Here is a 20,388-nt window from a genome sequence, read left to right on the forward strand (position 1 = left end):
TTTTTTTGTGTGTGTTTCACTTCAAAAAGTCTACAAATACTTTGGATTTGATTAAAATAGAAGTTACTACTTCATTTTCATGGGTGCCAACCTCCGTGCCATGTCCCCTTGTGCATGCCTGGACATTCTATAATCCTCCTGGCTGTTGCTCCTGCAGGATCAGAAGATAATCAATTGATTTTTCCTTCCTGGCATAACACCAGCTCAGCGACTTTGAAGCCAGCCAGAAGGAGGGTTCGCATTGCCTCTACTGCTTGTGAGGGCCAAGCATTCCATTCACAATGGAAGCAAATTTCATTTTTTTAAAAACAAGATACATGATCAATTGAACAGTCTTGGGAGGACTCAAAATGCCTTAGACAAAAAAAAATTAAACCCTCAAACCATAAAAATATAGCTGCAGTCTGGGACTGTGCAGACATACCCTAATACAGTAGGCCTTGTTTTTTTAGACTCTTGTCTTGTAAGCTTTTGTTTTCCTCTCTAGGGAGAAATCAGTGTCACTATTTTCGTGTATAACTGCTGGAAATCTGCCACTCATGCAAAAGACCAGCACCATGAAACCCTTTGCACATACTTACAAATAACTGCTCACCTAATTGCCTGTGGAGGTTAGCAATTGCCTCTGGGTGACCAGGCAGGGGTTTGGGGGTTTTGTAAGCTGAAAGAGTTTTGTTTAGTCCCCCCCCCCCTTTTTGCAGGTTATTCACCCTCTCCATAGGAATAAGATCAGCATTTGTGTGTGGGAAGTGCTTAGAGTTGCCAACCTCCAGGTGGCGGCTGGAGATCTGCTATTACAACTGATCTCTACATGACAGATCAGTTCACGTGGAGAAAATGGCTGCCTTGGAAGATGGCATTATACTGTGCTGAAGTCCCTCCTCCCTTCTCAGGGCCCATCCCCAAAATCTCCAGGTATTTCCAAGCCCAGAGTTGGCAACCCTAGAATTATGTAAAGATATGTGTGGTCTAATGACTTGCATAGCAGAATTGGCATGTTAAGGAGGAGCCAGGAGAATAAGCTAGGTCTCCAGTTCAAATGCTGCCTCTTTTCAGGCTTCATTAGGTGACCTGAGGCATGCCACACTTCCTCAGATTCCTCCCATCAGCAATATAGGGAATAGTAATACTGGCCTACCTTAAAAGAATATTGTAAGGATTCTGGGCAAGGTAATGCAGTAGGGATTCCCAGTTCTTCTGCTGCTGGGAAATCTTGAGTGAGGACTTAAGAGCATCTCTCAGGGGAGTGTGAACCCACTGAAAGCACTTTGCCTAGTAAAACATGGCTCTAAACTTTTGTGTGCAGATTAGTATGAAAGCAATGGGCTAGTGTTGTGTCCATGCAGATTAATGCACATTCATTAATAAAAAAAATGGGGGTGCGCATGTGCTTGAACATATATGAGAACATCACTGGGTTTCTGAGACTGTAGCCGGATCCTTGGGATTTAAACCAAGAGCTTTAAAACAAGGCTACCAGGTGATGAACCCTTTGGAGGGGATGAGCGCTTTCTGAGATGGGCAGCTCTATGGGCATCATACCTGTTCCCTTCCCATGTTTCTGTCAGACAGGGAAAGATGCCAGATGTGTCATCCATTTTTTTATTCCCACCATCCACCCACTGGAGTTAAAAACTGGATTTCACCAGTGTGACCTTGATAGGCTGTGCAGTGTCATAAAGGTATACCACCTGATGGGACTTATTCTCACCTCTCCACCCATGGCATCTGCCATTGCTTGGGTCCCGATTACCCACAAGGCTTTGCTCAGATTCCCACACTTCACAGTCCCAAAACGGAGGTGAATCCCAATTGGCCATTCTGGAGATAGAGAAGTTCCGATTGGCTGATGGAGGCAATGGCGCCACCCAAGGTGGACTCTTTAGAGACAGCTCCTCATTGGCTGATTCTATGTGGTGCAATGTAGACTTCGGAACCTTGGACTGTGATGACACCTGACTGGTTTCCTCTGGAAGAGGTAATGACCAATTGGAAGCTTCCGAGGCACATGACACATGATTGGATGTGTGGGATGAAGATAGTGTGTGATTTGCTGCTCTGGAGTCACTACGACAGTTCTGAGTGGTTGTTTGGTTGTGTTTGGATGGCACACCATTGAGCTCTGCTTCATCAGAGTTACTGTCACTGGGGAGGTGATGATGGTCCAGACTATCACGTGACCCGGGGATGTTGTCTAAGGAGGAGCGAGAACCGGTCCTTCCTGCAGAAAAGGAAATGGGATTAGAAACCTCTGCTGCTCCCCAGACACCTGAGCTTGTGGGGAACAAATGGGACAACTTCACAAAAAGCCCCTAAGTTGAAACTCTGAGCTGTTGTTCAATGGGCCAAGGGCTGAATCAAGCAAGTGACTCACTTCTGCAAGAAGAAGAAGAAGGAGGACTGCAGTTTTATACCCCGCCCTTCTCTCTGAATCAGAGACTCAGAGTGGCTTACAATCTCCTATATCTTCTCCCCCGCTGCAACAGACACCCTGTGAGGTGGGTGGGGCTGAGAGGCCTCTCACAGCAGCTGCCCTTTCAAGGACAACTTTTGAGATAGCTATGGCTAACTCAAGGCCATTCCAGCAGTTGAATGTGGAGGAGTAGGGAATCAAACCCGGTTCTCCCAGATAAGAGTCCGCACACTTAACCACAACACTAAACTGACTCTCCAACAGCACCCTCCATGCAATTTTAGGTCAGGAAAACCACACAGAGTTGGCGAGAAAGATGCCTTTCTTCCCCCCACCCCCAGCATTGCAGTTCCAATCCAAATCAGGCCCCTGTGGCACTTGGGAAATTGGTTTCCAGCAGCTGACATGTGACTGATAAAAGTTGCTCACCCTCTAGTAAAGCCTGGAGATCTCCTGGAATTACAACTGATCTGCAGACTACAGAGATCAGTTCCCCTGGAGGGAAATGTCAGCTTCGGAAGGCGGGCTCTGTGGCATCCCATCTCCATGGAGCTGTCTTGTCAAACTCTACCCTCCCCAGGCACCGCCCCCAAATCTCCAGGAATTTTCCAAGCCAGACATAGCACAAACCCTCCCGATGGATGACAATAAGAGCTCAAAACCCACAACCAGTTCCAGAAAATAACATAACAGGAACAAAAGAAGAAACCTTCTGGATCAGACCAGTGGTCCATCTAGGTCAGAATTTTGTCTCACACAGTGGCCAGCCAGCTCCTCTAGAGAGACAACAGGACAAATGATGTTGCCCCCTGGCTTTGGGATTCAGAGGTTTAGTGCCTCTGAACATGGAGGTTCCCCTCAGTGACCAGAGCCAATAGCCACTGATAGACCTCTCCCTCCATCACCACATCTCATCTGGCTCATTTAAGTGGTTCCATGTGAAGGAAGAGTTCCATTTCCAGTGGGGAGACATCTTTCAGATCAGACTCCCTCTGCCCAGCTATACCTCAGCTCTTACCCCTTGATCCCGCCCCCCCAGAGAACCCCAGTGCCCCAAATGCCCCCCATTTGGAGATCACAGACCCCCCAATGTCCTGCTTGCCTCTTCTAGTACCTGTGATGCGTTTCCCTCGCTGTGAAGCCTCCGCTGCCAACGCATAGGAAAGCTGGATTACTCTCTGTCGCTCCCACTCAGGGGTTGGGGGGCATTGAGGCTTGGGTCCCGCATTTTGAAGGCCCTCTTTGGGTGATGACTCAGGGGGGGTATTGGGGAGGGGCTGAAGGAGAGATTAAATCACTTGGAGGGGGGATTGGGGAATGAATGGAGAAGACAGTCCTATCCCTGAACCACACCCCTCATTACAAACAAAGCTGGATGCTACACTCCATAATAAAAAGCCTCCCTCTGGTTTTAATTAATAGAACTGAATTGTTCTTTTCACAGTACAATCCCATTTGCTGGATAAAACTGCAGGAATCCTGGCTCTCAGACCCTCCCAGGCAGAACCATTATAGCCTGAGCCATCATCTCTGGGATCCCACCAACCCCATTCCTGTTTCCAAGGTCCCAAGAGTACAAGCTGTACTTTCCCCATATTAAACATTCCCACCCACGTTCAGAGAAGAGTCCCTTTTCCCTGCCCTAACCTGCCTCACTGCCCAGCAGAAGGACCCAGGTGTCCTGCCTCCCACCCCCAGCACTGTCCACTAGAAACCACTCCCCTCCCAGGCCTCCCGGGTATCCTGGTTCCCCACCCCCTCAGCCCCGGCTTGTGACTCAAGGGCTTGATGTCTCAATATAGAACTTGGCAGAGACCTCTCCTCTCTCCTTTGCGTCTCTCCGAAGTCCAGAATCTCCCTCCTTCCGAGTCTCTACACCCACCCGGCCAGACCCACGCTTGAGAGAGTCTCGCCAGGGACTCAAAGGGCTGATCTGTGCGGCTTCTGATTTCCTTTGAGCTTCTTGGTTCCTTTGCATCCTGTCAAGCTGTTCCTGGGCACTCATGCGGGAACGACGAGGGGCAGTTGTATCGGGGGAGACCACCTAGGAGGATTGGAGTGGGGGGAGGAAGTTACTGCCAGTGTCAGTCTCCAGATCCCACCCTCTCCTGGCACAATTGGTGTTTCCTGTTAGCTGTCAACTGCTGTTACACCACTGCTTAGCCATGCTGGCATTCTGCAACAGCTCCCTGCCATCTTGGCTAGAGTTCAAGGTTTGAATTTACCCTCCCCTGTTCCTTGACACCTTTGTGGAACTCAATTAGATTCATTCCAAACCTACTCCAGGATTTTCTAAGCCTAGCATTTTTCCCACTTCCAAACTCCAGAAGTCTAGACTCTGCTGCCCTGCTCCTGAGAGGCCTCTCATACCTTGGCTCTGCTGCGGCTTCCATCTTCACAGATATGGCTTCCACGGTCTGAACAGAGAGAAAGAGAAAACAGAAACAGGCCCTTCACCAAAGTGCCAATTTTGCTGCCTCTACCAGCTTTTCCTTCCACTCTCACAGGGACAAACCCACAAGTCACCTATGGGGCAGTGCTTAGACATCCCAGCTGCATGGCATCCTGTTATAAGTTATAAAGAGGTGCTCTGAAGGATCGGAGCAGGGCTGCATGCCATTTAGGCTTGTTGCTCTTTTTCCTCATACAGCTTAAACTTGGCTTCTTCCTGCGTCTTCTCAGCTCATTTGACAGACTTGCTAATCGGTAAATCAAAAACTGTTGTTGGGGTGTGGAGTCGGGCAGGGGAGCGGGGTCTAAGCAGCCTTGTGCCACACCTCTCCCCACCCTCAAATGAGAGCACTAAAGGAAAAATCTTACCCACCCACCCAGCCTTGCTATGCTCAAGACTGGGTCTTAAAGACCCCAGAACTTACCCCTTTGGGCTACAGAGTTCTTTTAAAGGGAGGTGAAGAGAAATTAGCCCTGGGCTTCCTCCATTGATGGCAGCACCATGTGGAGTGTTTCTTCCCTCCCTTCTTTACTACCCTGTAGTCCGAATGGAGTTGCTGGTTTTCATCCTGTCTGTCAACAGGCAGAGAGTGAGGGCTGTATGGAAGCCATGCTCCTTCTGCTTATGTTTGGCTACTTTCCTCTTTGGGGTGGGAGGAGAAGTAATATTTTTTTTCCTGCACCCCTGAGGTTTTCTTCTGGCCCCTTGATGGTGTCTTAGTGATCCACACAGGTCCATTCACTCTGATATTAAAGACAACAAGCTGGAGCCCCTTAAGGAATTGTTCAAGGGAGGGGATGATTTCTAGATTTAGCTTCCATCCTGCCCCTGCCCAAATCCTCCCCTCCAGGATTCTATAAACATTCAGGGACTGCTGTAGACCAATGGCCCCTCCTCTTTCTCCCTTCCTTAACTATGTTTCAGCTGCTCTCAGCAGATCCTGCCTCCTAAGACATGCTCAGTCCTTATCGGACTGGGGGGGTTTTTGAGGGGGGGGGAGGGTTCAGTTCGTTTACAAATGGTTTTTTCAGGGCTTTTTTTGTAGCAGGAACTCCTTTGCATATTAGGCCACACACCCCTGATGTAGGCCACACACCCCTGATGTAGTCAATCCTTCTGGAGCTTACAGGGCTCTTCTTACAGGGCCTACAGTAAGCTCCAAGAGGATTGGCTACATCAGAGGTGTGTGGCCTAATATGCAAGGGAGTTCCTGCTACAAAAAAAACCCTGGGTTTTTTTTATATCTCAGGAGGCCTCTGAGTATATCAGAACCCTAGCTTTGCCTGACTGGGGCGCCACTCTGCTGCTTTCAGGATTGGCCTGACGCACCCACTTTACTATTAGATACAACAACAATAACAATTCTGCTAGTTCAATACAATAGGCGGTATATATATCTGAACAAAGCATAAAACTGACAGCCCAGATAAGGCTGATGCCAAAAATAACAGCCCAATGCCTCTTTTTCTCTCCCATGGCAAAGTTTAGAAAAACAAAGGGCCCAATATGATGTTATGGTGTTGTAAGAGCTTCCTTCTCCCAGCAGGGGAGACAGTAAGGGGAAGATACAGGGCCTCATGATGGCCATGTGCCAGCAGCAATGAAATCCATTATTTGTTAGTGTAAAGTCAAAGTTAGGTTTGTACTATTGTTCTTATCTTGTCTTGTTTCTATTTCCAAAATAAAAAAAGCCCTAATAGCTGACGTCAATTGCCCCTGCATTTCTTCCTTACTTGTGTCAGACATTGTAACTTGCTTTACTTGTTATGTAGTTAGATATGCTTGCTTGACCTGACTAACTCCATTTTGTAGGCTGTTATATTCTCTGCACTGTTACTAACCCTGGGAATAAAGGTCTGCATTTCAAATAAGGACAATTGCTAACCGCAAGGGGAGGAATTTCTCACTTGGTACTAGAAACATCTGGGGCCTTTGAAGATGGCATGCCCCAAGGTAACCAGCAGGGTTCCTTCCCTGAGAAAGAGATAAGGGAGTATGGGAATCGTCAACTGTCTCTTAGAGTGTGAGAATGGTTTTATTGTTGTTCTTTCATGTAATGTACAAAACCGCCAGGCTCGGCCTTGGAAGGTATCAAACTCAATCTGCTTCTACACCAGACTGCTTGTTCTTGAATAAATGGATTAATTTTGAAACAAAATGATTCCTCTTTATTTGAAGTCCCAACGTCTGACAACTTGAAGGACCCAAATCATCACTCTGAAGTAATTAGGGCCAGTCTACACATTTTAAGTCCTTGTATTTGTTTGGGTGACTCTTCAGTTTGGTGTAGTGGTTAAGTGTGTGGACTCGTATCTGGGAGAACCGGGTTTGATTCCCCACTCCTCCACTTGCAGCTGCTGGTATGGTCTTGGGTCAGCCATAGCTCTTATAGGAGTTGTCCTTGAAAGAGCAGCTGCTGTAAGAGCTCTCAGCCCCACCCACCTCACAGGGTGTCTGTTGTGAGGGGAGAAGATATAGGAGATTGTGAGCTGCTCTGAGTCTCTGATTCAGAGAGAAGGGCGGGGTATAAATCTGCAGTCTTCTTCTTCTTCCACTAACAAACAAGGATTTTGTAATGTGCAGATTGGCCCTAAAACACCCCAATGAACTCAGATTTAAATTAAGCCCCGCCAGTATGCCCAAAGGGTACATTCTCTCATCTTACCCACCTGAACAAAGAGCTTCTGCTTCCCTCACGAGACTACTTTTCTCCATTTTCACGGGTTCAGCAGAGGAATCCGGAGACCGCCGGATCCTATTAGAAGGCCATGATGCCCCCTGCTGCCCTCTGCTGGAGGAAGATGGGTTCTGAAAGCAAAGAACACAAAAGCATCAGTGTGGGGAACTACAGGACTGGGACACTGCTAAAGGCCAAACGCCAAAGCATATATTTCGATTGGTCACAGTGGGGGGGTCTCACTTCTCCAACTGGCTTTTCAACCCTCCACCACATCACAGTGCTTGGAACTCATTCCCCAAGTGCACAGAGTCCCAATTCAGATCAGAATTATGACCTGGAGGAAGAAGGGCTTCAGCCTTCCCCTCCATGCTGTTTGCCCAACCCAAAATGGCTCCAGAGGGGGCACAGTTTGCCTAACAGTATACATGCCTAACAGTGCAAATAGCACTGCCATGGGCCATTTCAGGTTGGGGAAAATGGCATGTGTGTGGGGGAGGGGGAGGGTGTCTGAGACCCTTCTTCCCCATCTGTGCTGTTGTCCCAAACCAAATCAGGGTCCCATGCAATTAGGAATCAGTCACTAGATGGTCCAAAAGACAGACTGGGAAATCCAGGTCTAATCTGTGAACAAGTGCAATGTCTAGCTTGGCCCTAAGGGAAGTAAGTGCAGCTGCAGAAAGGAACTGACAGAGAAGTTTTAACACACAAACACACTTACAGACTGTTCTCCCACACTGGGATTGTCCTGCTGCCCGCTTTCTGATTGGCTCACAGTCCTGCCAGGCTCCTGTGTGACTGACACATGGCTAGAGGTAGCTTCATGGTAGAAAAGGGAGGCTCCTACAGGAGGAGCAGTTTCGGATTCCTTCTGGTTTCCCAGCAAGAGAAGGAATATCGTTAGTGATGTACCTACAGTTTTTCAGTAAAGAAAATGCTCAAAGCAGCATACAAATGGATGGGATGACGGAATCTTTGTTCCTTTTGTGGAATGTGGAAAAATGATGCTTCAGCACATATAAATATAAAGATCTTGCCAACCAGTGGGTCATACTAAAGGTCTAACTAACCCAGTATCATGTTTCCAACCATGGCCAGGCTTATATCTCCAGGATGCCCATTCTCAGATCATCAAAGCGACAACCACCCCATTGTTTCTCCTAGCTGTCTGGGATTTAAAGATATAGTAACTGCGAATATGAAGGCTCCGTTTATCCATTAGAGTACTAGCAGAAAGATCTTGGTAGACCTATTCCTCCTCTATTAATAGGCCCAGTCTCCTTTTAAAGCCATCAGCCATTCTGTGGCAGAAAGTTCTGCAACGGGATTCTGTCCTATGCCCAGAAGAAGGGCAGAGGTCAGCTTCCACAGGATAAAGAATAGGAGAAAGGAGACAGTAAAAGAAGCACAAATGGAGAGACTGGCATGGCTTAAGGCCTAATGCTTCCACTTAACCAGGCTATGCTTTGGAGACAAAACCAGGATGATTACGTAGCCTTTCCCCATTAATTTAGAAACCAATAATACCTCTTCTCCAGAGCAGGGCAGCATGGGATTGTGGTTCATTCCCAGATGAGAATCCAGAGTTGGAGTTGAGGCTGGAGATGCCCCTGCAATGGGGAAAGCAAAAGGCATTCCTAAGTCAGCAAAAGATTTCCCCTGCTAAATGGAACCTCCAAGTGCGGAGGCAGTCTGCTATGTTGACTACTCCCAGGAGGCACTGTGCCTGCAGCAGCTGGCCTTGCACTTCAGTGGCTCTTAGTGGGCTGGCTGACATTCCAGGTGCCCAGAGAGACAGGTCACATTCCCAGGGGAGCAGTGGACAGAAAGCTTTAAAGGGCTTGCTGGAGGTAGGGGAGCAGTGGCCTTTGGACTTGGTCTTAGTCTTTCACTGCCTACCTATGTTGGCACTTCTCCAGGCTCCCAACAAGAAAGAAGGAACAATGGACATGAACTCCTCTGACCTGCAGTGAGGAAGGGGCCAGCATGGCCTCCATTGGTGCCTCGTCAACACAAAGGCAAGTAAGCCAATTTTTTTCCTCCTGTCCAGTCTTTTTCACCAGATTGAATGGCACACAAATGTGAGTTGCCATGCAGGGAAACTGGAGATCTGGCTTTGCTGTCTGGGGGAGCATGTGCAGAAAGCTGTGGCTTCCCTGGAGACAGCTGAGAGCCTTATGTTGCCAGCCTCCCCAAAGGTCCCGGTGACATGGGATCATCCCCCTTCCAGCATCAGGCCTTCCCTGTTCTGGCAGGCAGCAAGAGCTGCTAGCAAGGATGGAGCATCTGACCCAGCCAGTACCTATAATACTGCCTTATCGCATTTGGATAAAAGGGGGACGTATGTTAGAATGTTGTTTGTGGATTTTAGCTCTGCTTTTAATACAATATCACCCCATAGATTGTTGTTTAAGCTTAAGGATTTGAAGCTGTCGGACTCTATATGTGAGTGGATTTTGAACTTTTTATCAGGTCGTTCACAAAGGGTTAAAATGGACGGATATACTTCTTCCGTGAAGATCTTAAACACTGGCACTCCCCAGGGATGTGTCTTGAGTCCACTTCTTTTCACTATTTACACGTCTGATTGTGTTTCTAGTAGTCTGAGCAATAAAATCATTAAGTATGCAGATGATACAATGTTAGTGGGGCTCATCTCTGAGAATGATGAGTCTGCGTATAGGAGGGAAGTTCATCAGCTGTCCCTCTGGAGTAAAGCAAATAATCTTATTTTTAATGTAAATAAAATGAAGGAAATTATAGTGGATTATAGGAAGAGTAGTCTGGACATTCAGCCGTTGTTTATTGATGGGGTTATGGTAGAACAGGTGACAGAATGGAAGTTTTTGGGAATTACTATGAAACAGGATCGAACATGGGGGGCAAATACTTTAGCTCTAGAGAAAAAGGCCCAGCAACGACTATACTATTTAAGACTCTTAAGATCACAACAACTGTCAGGGAGTCTGCTGGTTGCCTTTTATCGTAGTTCCATTGAGAGCATTTTATCTTATTGCCTCTGCGTGTGGTTTGGGAGCTGCACGGAAGCAGAGAGAAGGGTGCTCCAAAGAGTGACGAGAAGAGCACAAAAGATTTGCGGATGTTCTCTCCCCTCATTGGTGGATCTGTATGATATGGGATGTAGAAGGAAGATACAAATGATCTTAAGGGACCCTTCACATCCGGGCCACTTGCTATTTGAGATTTTACCGTCAGGTAGGCGATGTGTTGAAGGCAAAGACAAATAGATCAAGGGCAGCTTCTATCCAAGTGCCGTGGTTAAACTAAATGCAGGGTTATGAATGGTTATGTGTTTTTAGATGCATTTAAATGGTCTATGTATATGTCCTTTTGTGGGTGTTGATGTGTTGGTATGTTTGTGGAAGAGCACCTCATTTTGTTGCTCTCATTTTCTTTTTTGAGAACAATGACAATAAATTTATCTATCTATAATCCACAATGCTGATCTTACACATCTACACACGGCTGCCCTTCCTATTTAGCAGGAACCACACCCCCTTCCTTGTCACTTGCAGCAGATCCTCCCAAGCCTAGTGCTATTTCAGGTTTGAATTCTCGCTCTTGTTGCATTCTGGCCTCTCTTTCTCTCGGCTTCCTCTGGCCTGAAAGGGCTGTTGCTGTGAGGATAAAATGGAGGAGGGAAGAACAGGCCCATGAGATATTTTGGGTCCCCCACTGGGGATGAAAGCAGGAAATAAATATCTTAAATAAATTAAATAAGAACCTGTTCTTCTGTTTTCCATGGTGAGATAGTTTGCCGGGCTGGCCCTCAGACCGGCCAGGATGTCGTGGATCCTCCACAAATCTTGCTGAGCAGATGCTTGGTCCTTTAAAAAGAAGAAGACTGCATCAGATCAGACCTCTGCCACCTGGCCCACCTATTGCAGTCATGAGTTCCATCTTGATCAGCACATAAAACAAAGTCTCCTGTAATTTTCTGTGGCAGGCAATTCGCTTGATGAATTATTTCAAGGCCTGTGCATATTCTGTGAGACCGAAATCCCATTGTGCAAAATTCGGTAATCGAGTACAAACTTCCAATTCATTTTAGCATTCAGTTATTTGAAATGTAAATTTCCAGTTCTCGTGATTATGAAGAACGAACAATATCAATTAAGGAGGCTGGGAAGACTTCCACGGGTCAAGCTGGGGAGACGGGGCTTTGATTTTCTGTAGTTCCTTTTCACATCCTCCCAGGTTCAGCAGAAATGGAATCCACTGGGATTATCTGATACCCTGGTGAACCCCTATCAGCCAATGCAGACAAGACTGAGCTGCGTGTTATGTGCCATATTACGAAACTGGAAAAGGAGATGCAGTGACTCTGTGAGAGAGTGCGTGCTTCACCCCAGGTTCCATCCTAGTCATCTCCACTTAAAAGGAACTCTGTAGGATCTTTAGCACCTTAGGGACCTTAGGGTCCAGTAGCACCTTAAGGACTGACAAGATCTTTGGGGTATAAGGTTCATCAGACAAAGAGAGCTTTGACTCTCAAAAGCTTACACTGCCAAAGTCTGCAGACCAACATGGCTACCTTCTGAAACTATCTTTGCCTGAGACCCAGGAGAGCTCCTGTCTGTCAGAGCAGACAAGAAAGAATCAAAGGGACCAAGAGTCTGCACTGGTATAAAGGCAGCTTTGTATGTTTAATTATGCAGGAAAAAATGGGCACCAAAAGCTGAATAATTTCTGCAGAATAAATAAACAGAAAAGTTGCCTCATCAGCATTGCATGTTCTGATCATGACATTTGATTGTTCAGAGCAGTTTCATTTTTTCGGTGTGAAATCTCCTCAGCCCAGAATATGCCATGGCCCCCCAAAAGATGGTAGACTATAGTTTCTGTTGGGGGAGGGAGGCAAATGAAGCACTTACCTGGGGGTGCCCCACATTCCGGATGTGCTCCAAGGAGCCCTTCAGCAACTGCAGCTCATTTTCCAAGCCTGAATAATCCTCCCAAGCTCGGTCACTGTCCTGAATAAAGAAAGAAGACCCACAGATACTTACCCAGAAATTCCTTCACAACTACTAACAACTAACTAACAGCACGCTAAGTGAACATGCTATGTGAAGAAATTCACTCAACTTGCCAGATTATGAAAACCCTTTCTAACTCACAGATTGCCTACATCAATTATTTGGTGGCTTAAAATGGGGGGAGGGGGGGAGAGAGAACTATTATAAAATTTCCCTGATGTTGCTTGGGAGAGATTTCCTTTCCCCTTAGGTGACCAAGCAAGTCTCTGTTTACTAGCCAGTTGTTTTCCTTTCTAATCCAGCGAGCTGTGGGAAAGAGAGCAAGCTGTTCCTACAGGGGCCCATCCATTCAGCAGGCTGTAGGATGAGGTCAGCTGTTTGTAACAAGATCTTCCGCCCAGCCCTCAGTTTTCATGTGGGCAGTGATGGCTGTTTACACAGGAATTCCTTGCTTACTTCTCCTTGGCAGCTGCCTGCCTGGCAGGGTGGGGTGGAGTGGAGTGGCACTTACCAGCGCCAGATCACACAGACGTGCTCGGACTTGAACCAGCTCATCCTGCAACTGCCGCCGCTGGCAGCAGATTTTCTCCATCGTCGCATCCTGGCCTTTGAACTCCTCAAGCTGCAAACGTGTCACCTCCAAGGCCTTTTCAAGCCGTTCCTGTAGAGGCGGATTTAAGGCTGAGATCAATCCCAGGTTCACCTGTGTGTGAGCCCAGAGCAACCTCAGTGCTCCAAAGCAAAGCCACCAACCTAGGAGTCATTACAATCCAGACCTGAGGGGATCATCAAATGATGCTGAAAAGCAAATCACTCTAGATGGTTTAAAGGCCACATTGTCCCAGCTGGGTGGCCCAGGCTAGCCCAATCTTGTCAAATTTTGGAAGCTAAGCAGGCCTGGTAAGTGCTTGGACCGCCAAGGAAGTCCAGGATTGATAGGCAGAGGCAGGCAATGGCCACCTCTGAACATCTCTTGCCTTGAAAACCCTACAGAGTCACCGTAAGTCAGCTGCGACTTGACTGCTCTTTTCCACCACCAAGAATCAGTGGCCTAGCATAAATTTACAAGAGTCACTTTTCAGAAATTTTAATTGGCTGTTCTTAACATATTTTAGAAGACCACAACCTTGCACCATCATCTGTTAACCTTCATTCAAACCATTTATCCTTTTTCATCAGTTTGCTTTTTCCTCGAATGTCTGGACTCTCTCATCATCTATTATGGGCAGCTGCTGACTTATGACACAGGAGTCACCTACCCTTTCCCACCTTTACTCCTCTCTTTCCCACTTTACACTTGAGTGATTCCTGGCAGAATTCTCTGCCTCACTTCACCCCTCAAAATCTTCCCCATAGGAAGATTTCCCAGTATAATTTCCCTTCAAAGATCTATCTGAAGAGGTAAGTTATGACTCACCAAAGCTCATGTTGGAATAAATATTCGTCTAACTGGACTTCTCTAGTTTGCAACAACAGACCAACATGGGTATCCCTGTGCTGAAATTGCAGCTATGGCCAAAATAAATCAAGCTCGGCCTATATTTGCACTATCTGTCCCTTCCTGCCTTTCCGTTGTTTGGGTATGGCTGCCAACTCCAAGTTGGGAAATTCTGAAGATTTGGGGCCAGAGCCTGGAGAAGCTACTCAGAAGGGATGTGATCCCACAGGGTCCACCCTCTGAAGCTGCCATTTTCTCTGGCAGTACTGATTTCTGTAGTCTTGAGATCAGTTGTAATTCTAGGAGATCTCCAGGTTGCTAACTGGAGGTTAGCAACATTAGTTTATAGCTTTAAATATAAGTGCATCCACCCAATGGAGGTACAGTCGAGTACATCTGGACATCTGAACTCTGTCTCATGAAATCTGAGGCTGGAAAGAACTTAGGTAGTCTTTAAGGCCCAGGGGGTCTTCTGTTCAATGAACCAGGAGGCTGGTTTCCTTGGGGGAAAGAGAGGAGTTGGGGAGGAGAGAGGAAGAGTCAATGGATTACCTTTTCAGCCCGGAACTGGCTTATCTCCTCTTCCAAGCCACGGAGAATTTTGTCTTGGCCACACAGTTTTGTCAAGAGAGCCTAGAAGTGGGTGTATGAGAGGGAACTGTAATTCTACGAGGAACCATCAGATGGCACTATGTTGCACCCACCCACCCACAACTTTCTAAGACCTTCACAGTGAAGCAAAACATTCCCTCCTTTTGGGCCCTGTGATCACAGCCAAATAACCTTATTTATTTATTTTCATTAAAAGCATTTATAACTTGCCTTTTCCCAGGGACTCTAAGGCAGTTCACAAATGTAAGCACAAGTTCAAACAACCATTACAACACCAAAACCTTCCCATTCAAGCAATATCAAAGTGAACAGGCTAATAGAACCCTCCAAAATCCATTATCTGCCAGAAAAAAGTGCTCTGAAATAGGACGGCTTTGGATGCCCTAAGGAAGACAGAAAGTGAACATGCCCTCTATGCTTCTTCGGGAAAGTCTTAATACAGAGGGTTTATAATGCTTGATCTGGTGCATGAGTTCTGGTTCATGGGGGCCAGGAAGACATGCCGATCCCCTAAGATCCTGGGGTAGCTTTTGCCTTTTTTTGTGGGGCACAAAGGACCTTGGGGGACAGTGGCTTTGCATCAGATCAAAAATCTCTCTGGCTTTTGCTTAGACTTAAGGACCAACTGTTCATCTGACTTGGGAAGTCACCCAGCGACTCAGGTTCAAATCCCTATGCAGCTGTAAAGCTTGTGACCCTGCTGGCTGGTCATTCTTTTCCCCTTCACCTAACTCAGAGGATTGTTATGAAAATCAAATGCAGGAAAAGGAAAACCAGGCATTGCACCTGGGAAGAGCAGGACATTTTAAAAAAAAACACTGCATAAATAAGTGGAGCAGGTAAGCACCTAGTCTGGCCTCCAGCATCTGGAAATCAAATGTATAATTTCATGGAGGAACAGAGGCAGTCCCTATCCAACAGGAGGTCACTAGCCAATCGCACCCCCATGAAAGAAATACAAACCAGACAAACACAAATGTCTTTCCTTCTTTGTGACTTCAGTTTCTGTCCAGAACCAAGAGGTCACATTCAGATCTCTGATGCCTTCTGTTTCTTTCTTTATTGACTTCATAGATCCCTGCCTTTCTTCCAAATGGGGTCCCAAAATATGTGAGAGTCTGTGACTGATCCAAGGTCACCCACCAAGCTTCCATGGAAGGTTGGGGATTTGAACCTGAGTCTCCCAGATCCTAATCAGACACTCTAACCACTATCCCGCACTGGCTTTTTTCATCCCTATCTTATCCCAACAACAATTCTGAAAGATCATTTAGGTTGGAAGAGTGTGCTCAAGGTCACCTAACGAGCTTCTCTGGCGGAGTGGGGATTTGAACCAGATCATAGTCCAACAACCACTACGCTATGCCGGCTCTTTGTACCTCACATGGTTCTATATGAGCCAGGGAAATGAGAGTAGACTTGCCACTCGAAGGTACAAGAACAGGCCAGGCTGTTCCTTCCTTCCTCCCACCAATGAGCGAACAGCAGCACAAGACGCTTACGTCAGTGTCACTTTCAAATCGCTGCCCACCAGCACCATGGAGGCTCCTCTCTCGCGCCAGATTCCGGTACTAGAAAAACAGGAAAGAGGGTGATAGAAACATGGAACTAATACAAGGAGGAAGAATCCCCCAAAGGTCCACATTGTCCATCAGGAGAGAGTCTGCATCTCTGCTGTGTAAAAGTTAGCGCAATTTACACATTTAGAAGAGATGAAGAGAACCGTTTTGCAATCCATGCAGGTGCAAGACAGCATGTGATCCTCCCATTTTTTTTAATGACCCCTCCAACAACTTCCTGCAAGTAGAAAACTAACATTTTAGGTAGCTGGATAAGCTACAACACCTTTACCTATGATATTAGTTTCCCAGTAGGGATATTAGTAGGGGAAGCATTCCAAGATGCAATGACCATCTGCATTCCAAAGTAGGGCACACTAATTTGAAAGTCAACAGGTAATTTTTGTTCAGCTGCAGAAGAGGAGAAAAAGAATCACAACTACAAGCGGGAACTTTCAAATTTTACCACAGCCATAGGCAAGCTTAAGTGTTTTCAGTGTCATCTTCCATGTTGCCACATTCATCATAATGACACATCCCACAGGGAGCACTGAGATAATGTGTGTGAAATGCTAAATGTTCATGCCCTGCAACCCATGGGCTTTTGAATGATGCTGTGGAGTTGCAAACTGATGGAATTGTTTCTGTCTAACAGAGAGGCAGGTGACTCTCGCTAATGAACGCCACAATACCCTTCCTTCATTTGGTGCCATCTGTATTATTTTGCCTGGGCACGGCACTCAGCAGGGACCATCTTTGCTGCAAGGTTAGAACAGAATCCATCCCTATTGTAGAAAAATAGGTGGCAGAGCTCATTAGCATAATTCATTAGCATATGCCACCCCCACCCCCTAGCCAGAAGCAACCTGATGCAAGAAAGGAGAGTCTTGGGCAAACAAGGCATGCTTGGGGTGGCTAGAGATCCAACCAGCCCAAGCAGGCCTCACTTGCCTGGGGTTCTCCTAGGCACCCCCCCACCAGTCAGAAAGGCCAGCAGGCCACCCACCACCCAAAATCACATAAGAAGTGGAGAAAAGGTGGCACGGGCTTCTCCAGGGTTAATGAGGGTTGCTGGGGGTGTGGCAAAGCCCCTAGTGGCTGGCTGGCTGCCGCTCTCCTAATCCAGGGATTGTTATGTAGCTGCACCTACTATTCAATGGACAAGGTAGGTGGGGAGGAACCCTCAGAAAGGTTCAGGAGCTGTGCTCCTGTGAGCTCCTGCTGAATCTGAGGCCTGTTATTACTATTATGCAGATTGGAAGAAGGTCAGTTGATTAATTAGCTAGATTGATTGAAAGTCTTTCAAAAGTTGTCCCCAATGAATCAAGCAGTAAATTTTAAAAATGAAGTAAAAGGTAGCAAAAACACAGAAGCTAGCAAACATTGTCTTGTCTGCTGCACTCTCTGAGGACAGCACCTCGAGTAAAACATGGGTGTGTCATCAAAAATCAAAGGTTCCCCCCCTCCCACACACACCCACACCCAAATGCTTACACATACCGTGGTCTTTTTCCCCGGGTTGGGCCGGTTGGGCATGGGGGGGAGGGGCGGCAGGTGGAGGTAACTGGATGAAGCAGAGTGGGGGGAGATCTGCAGGGAAAGGGAAGACAGTGTTAAGCAGAGCAGCCACAGGGCAGGGCTGTGCGTGTGCAGCACCATTCCACAAAACTGCAGAAAAGCCACAGAATATGGTATCGGCCACATGCTGCTTTCTGGAAAATCTCAGTTTCGACCCTTACAGTTGCAAAGATGACCTCTGAAAGCCTCCTGGCAATGAAGCCAGAAGAGAGGCAGGAAAAATGTTCTAGTGTTTGGGGACAGCACTTCAGTGCTACAGCTTTCCCCCTTGTCATGGCCTGAGAAACCAGAATTATGCAAACAAGAAAGAACAGCAAAATAAATGACACAAATGATGTTACTGGTTTTGCACAATTAAGTCAAGTCACAGAATTGGTCTCTTCTTTGCCCAGAACTTCTTTCAAAGCCACTTTCTGAAACCCAACTTTTCCTCATCAAGGCCTCAGTTCTAAATATTTTTAAAAGGGAGGAGATTGGATTTATACCTCACCCTTCACTCAGAGTCTCAGAGGAGCTTACAATCTCCTTTCCCTTCCTCTCGCTACAACAGACGTCTTGTGCAATGTTCCCTCTAAGCTGCAGTCTTGTAAGCAAAAATTCTACTTTGTGAACTACTGGTATTAAAGTTGTGAGCTACTGGCATTAAAGTTGTGAGCTACTGCATAAATTATTGTGCTCTGGGGTCATCCTTCCTGAGCTAAGACAAAAATGTGTGAGCTGAAGGCTAAAAATCTGTGAGCTAGCTCATGCTAACTCAGCTTAGAGGGAACACTGCTTGTGAGGTAGGTGGGGCTGAAAGAGCTCTTTCCAGAACTGCTCTTGAGAGAACAGCTCTGAGAGAACTTGTGGCTGATCCAATGTTACACCAGCAGGCTTCATGTGAAAGAGTGGGGAATCAAACCCGGTTCTCCCATATTAGAGTCTGCACACTTAACCACTGCACCAAACTGGCTCTGGACATAAGCAAGGAGGCAGACCTTCTAGCCAACATACTGAAGGCTCTGGAAGACTAAAATGTAATATGAAGCAGAGTGACACTCTTCTGAAGCCATTGACTTCAAGGGTGTTACGTGACTCAGGACTGCACTGTAACATTTTTTAGGTCTTGCCAGACAGTCACAGGAGGGTGAGGGGGCAGAGCAAAGGGAAGGGGGAAGAAAGGCTCTTAGGAAAACAAAGGAAGTCATGTGGGGGGGTGGCCTGGGATACTCACCAAGCGTCCCTGAAGCCGAGACATGACCAAAGTACGAGCTGGTCCAGTGGAGGGTGAGATGTAGCCACGGTCTGCAAACTAGAAAGAAGGAAAAGATTAATGCAAGGGTCAAGGATGGACAAGCCCCAAAGCCCAGGCCTCTGCGGCTGCCGCTACCACTGCTGCTGCATCATCTACTTACTCGGGTCTGTGGCTGTCTCCCTAGGGAGGGTGTTAGGCCTTCCTCACCCACAGGCCGGGCTCTGCTGGGATGAGGACTTCGAGTGTAGCGCCGGCAATAGGGGTCTTCAGAGGAAGGGAAGACATCGTACCGGTCAGCGGGTGTCAGGGGGTGCCCCCTGGTGCCAGGCGACACAATGGCATAGGGGTTGAGGGGAATGCCCTCGCTGGGGGCAATGTCTACCCTCCCCATGGGTGTGTGGGGGCGCACAAGACTCCTGTGAGCATACAGGTCTTCACACGATGCAGCCTGTGCAGCTGCAGTTCGTGGGGGCTTCCGGCGGGCCCTAGGGGGTGATGAATGAGCGTCTGGTGTCCGAGGAGATTCGGCTGGGGTCAAGGGGAGGGAGTAGGAACGAGAGGAGCGGATAGAAAGGAGAGGGGAAGCCTGAAGGGTCCGGAAGGAAGAAGTAGGCGAGGGGCTCTCAGAGAGGCGAGGCGGTGGGGACCGTGGCCTTGGGGAAAGCTTTGTGTGGATGAGAGGGGAGGCACATCCATCCGTCTGGGAAGAGAGGGAGCTGCCAATGGAACCACACAAAGAAAAGGTTAACAGTGAAAACAATTCAGTCTCACCTCAACAGTACCCTCTACTGGGAGCCAAAAGGCCAGCATTTACCATTGCTTCCTGTCCCCCCTACTGCCTTCTGCAAAGATCTCTTACCTTAAATCTGGTTGCTCTCTTATTTCTAAGGGGTATCCCCCATTGAATGAAGCAGATGAAGAATCCCTCCTGGGGCACAGAGAGTCTTGCTGATCGACTTCGGTTGAAGAGGCTTCAGCTTCCTGCGCTTCTGAAATATGGGCGATTTCTAGGGATTCAGCACTTTTGGCAAAGTCATCCTTCATGAGAGTGCAGTCCTCAAAGCTGGTGTGGGCAGACAAGGACTGGTCATGGAGACCTCGATTGCTGAGCAGAAGGAGATGGGAATATCAGTCTCAATCAATCCACATCAGTCCATCTAGGAGTCCAGCCTCCATGCAACGGTTGAACCATATAAAATGCTGCCCACGGTCACAAGCTGTGTGAATTGTGATACCTGCTGTCCGTGACACAACCCAATACATCCTGGCTCCCAGAAGCCTTTGCTGTAAGCAAACTCTATCTCCATGTTTCTGTCTCAGAAAACACAAATCCCCAGGAGCTGGAAGCAGCTAAAAGACAAAGCTCCGATACGGAAGGCTCCCTTCAGTGTTTTAACTTGTGAAGGGGTGTTGGGATTAGCAAGTCTG

The 20,388-nt window shown here is 47.4% G+C and overlaps 1 protein-coding gene across 1 annotated transcript in view; it reads right to left on the bottom strand.

The window, feature by feature from the left end:
• Window positions 1-1,575: 1,575 nt before the first annotated feature.
• The window catches only part of PLEKHA4 (pleckstrin homology domain containing A4), a 78,375-nt gene continuing 59,562 nt past the window's right edge, over window positions 1,576-20,388 (bottom strand). The window contains exons 7-22 of the mRNA XM_060255492.1: window positions 19,820-20,065; window positions 19,121-19,676; window positions 18,940-19,017; window positions 17,649-17,738; window positions 16,092-16,160; window positions 14,530-14,610; window positions 13,051-13,200; window positions 12,438-12,536; window positions 11,288-11,390; window positions 9,070-9,152; window positions 8,264-8,413; window positions 7,535-7,673; window positions 4,784-4,830; window positions 4,296-4,457; window positions 3,528-3,690; window positions 1,576-2,221 (exon numbers count right to left, since the gene is read on the bottom strand). Coding sequence (XP_060111475.1) covers window positions 1,629-2,221; window positions 3,528-3,690; window positions 4,296-4,457; window positions 4,784-4,830; window positions 7,535-7,673; window positions 8,264-8,413; window positions 9,070-9,152; window positions 11,288-11,390; window positions 12,438-12,536; window positions 13,051-13,200; window positions 14,530-14,610; window positions 16,092-16,160; window positions 17,649-17,738; window positions 18,940-19,017; window positions 19,121-19,676; window positions 19,820-20,065 — 2,809 coding nt within the window. The 3' untranslated portion in view covers window positions 1,576-1,628. The remainder of the gene's footprint in view (window positions 2,222-3,527; window positions 3,691-4,295; window positions 4,458-4,783; window positions 4,831-7,534; window positions 7,674-8,263; window positions 8,414-9,069; window positions 9,153-11,287; window positions 11,391-12,437; window positions 12,537-13,050; window positions 13,201-14,529; window positions 14,611-16,091; window positions 16,161-17,648; window positions 17,739-18,939; window positions 19,018-19,120; window positions 19,677-19,819; window positions 20,066-20,388) is intronic.

Source organism: Heteronotia binoei, chromosome 15, assembly GCF_032191835.1.
Source record: "Heteronotia binoei isolate CCM8104 ecotype False Entrance Well chromosome 15, APGP_CSIRO_Hbin_v1, whole genome shotgun sequence".
Lineage (NCBI taxonomy): Eukaryota > Metazoa > Chordata > Lepidosauria > Squamata > Gekkonidae > Heteronotia > Heteronotia binoei.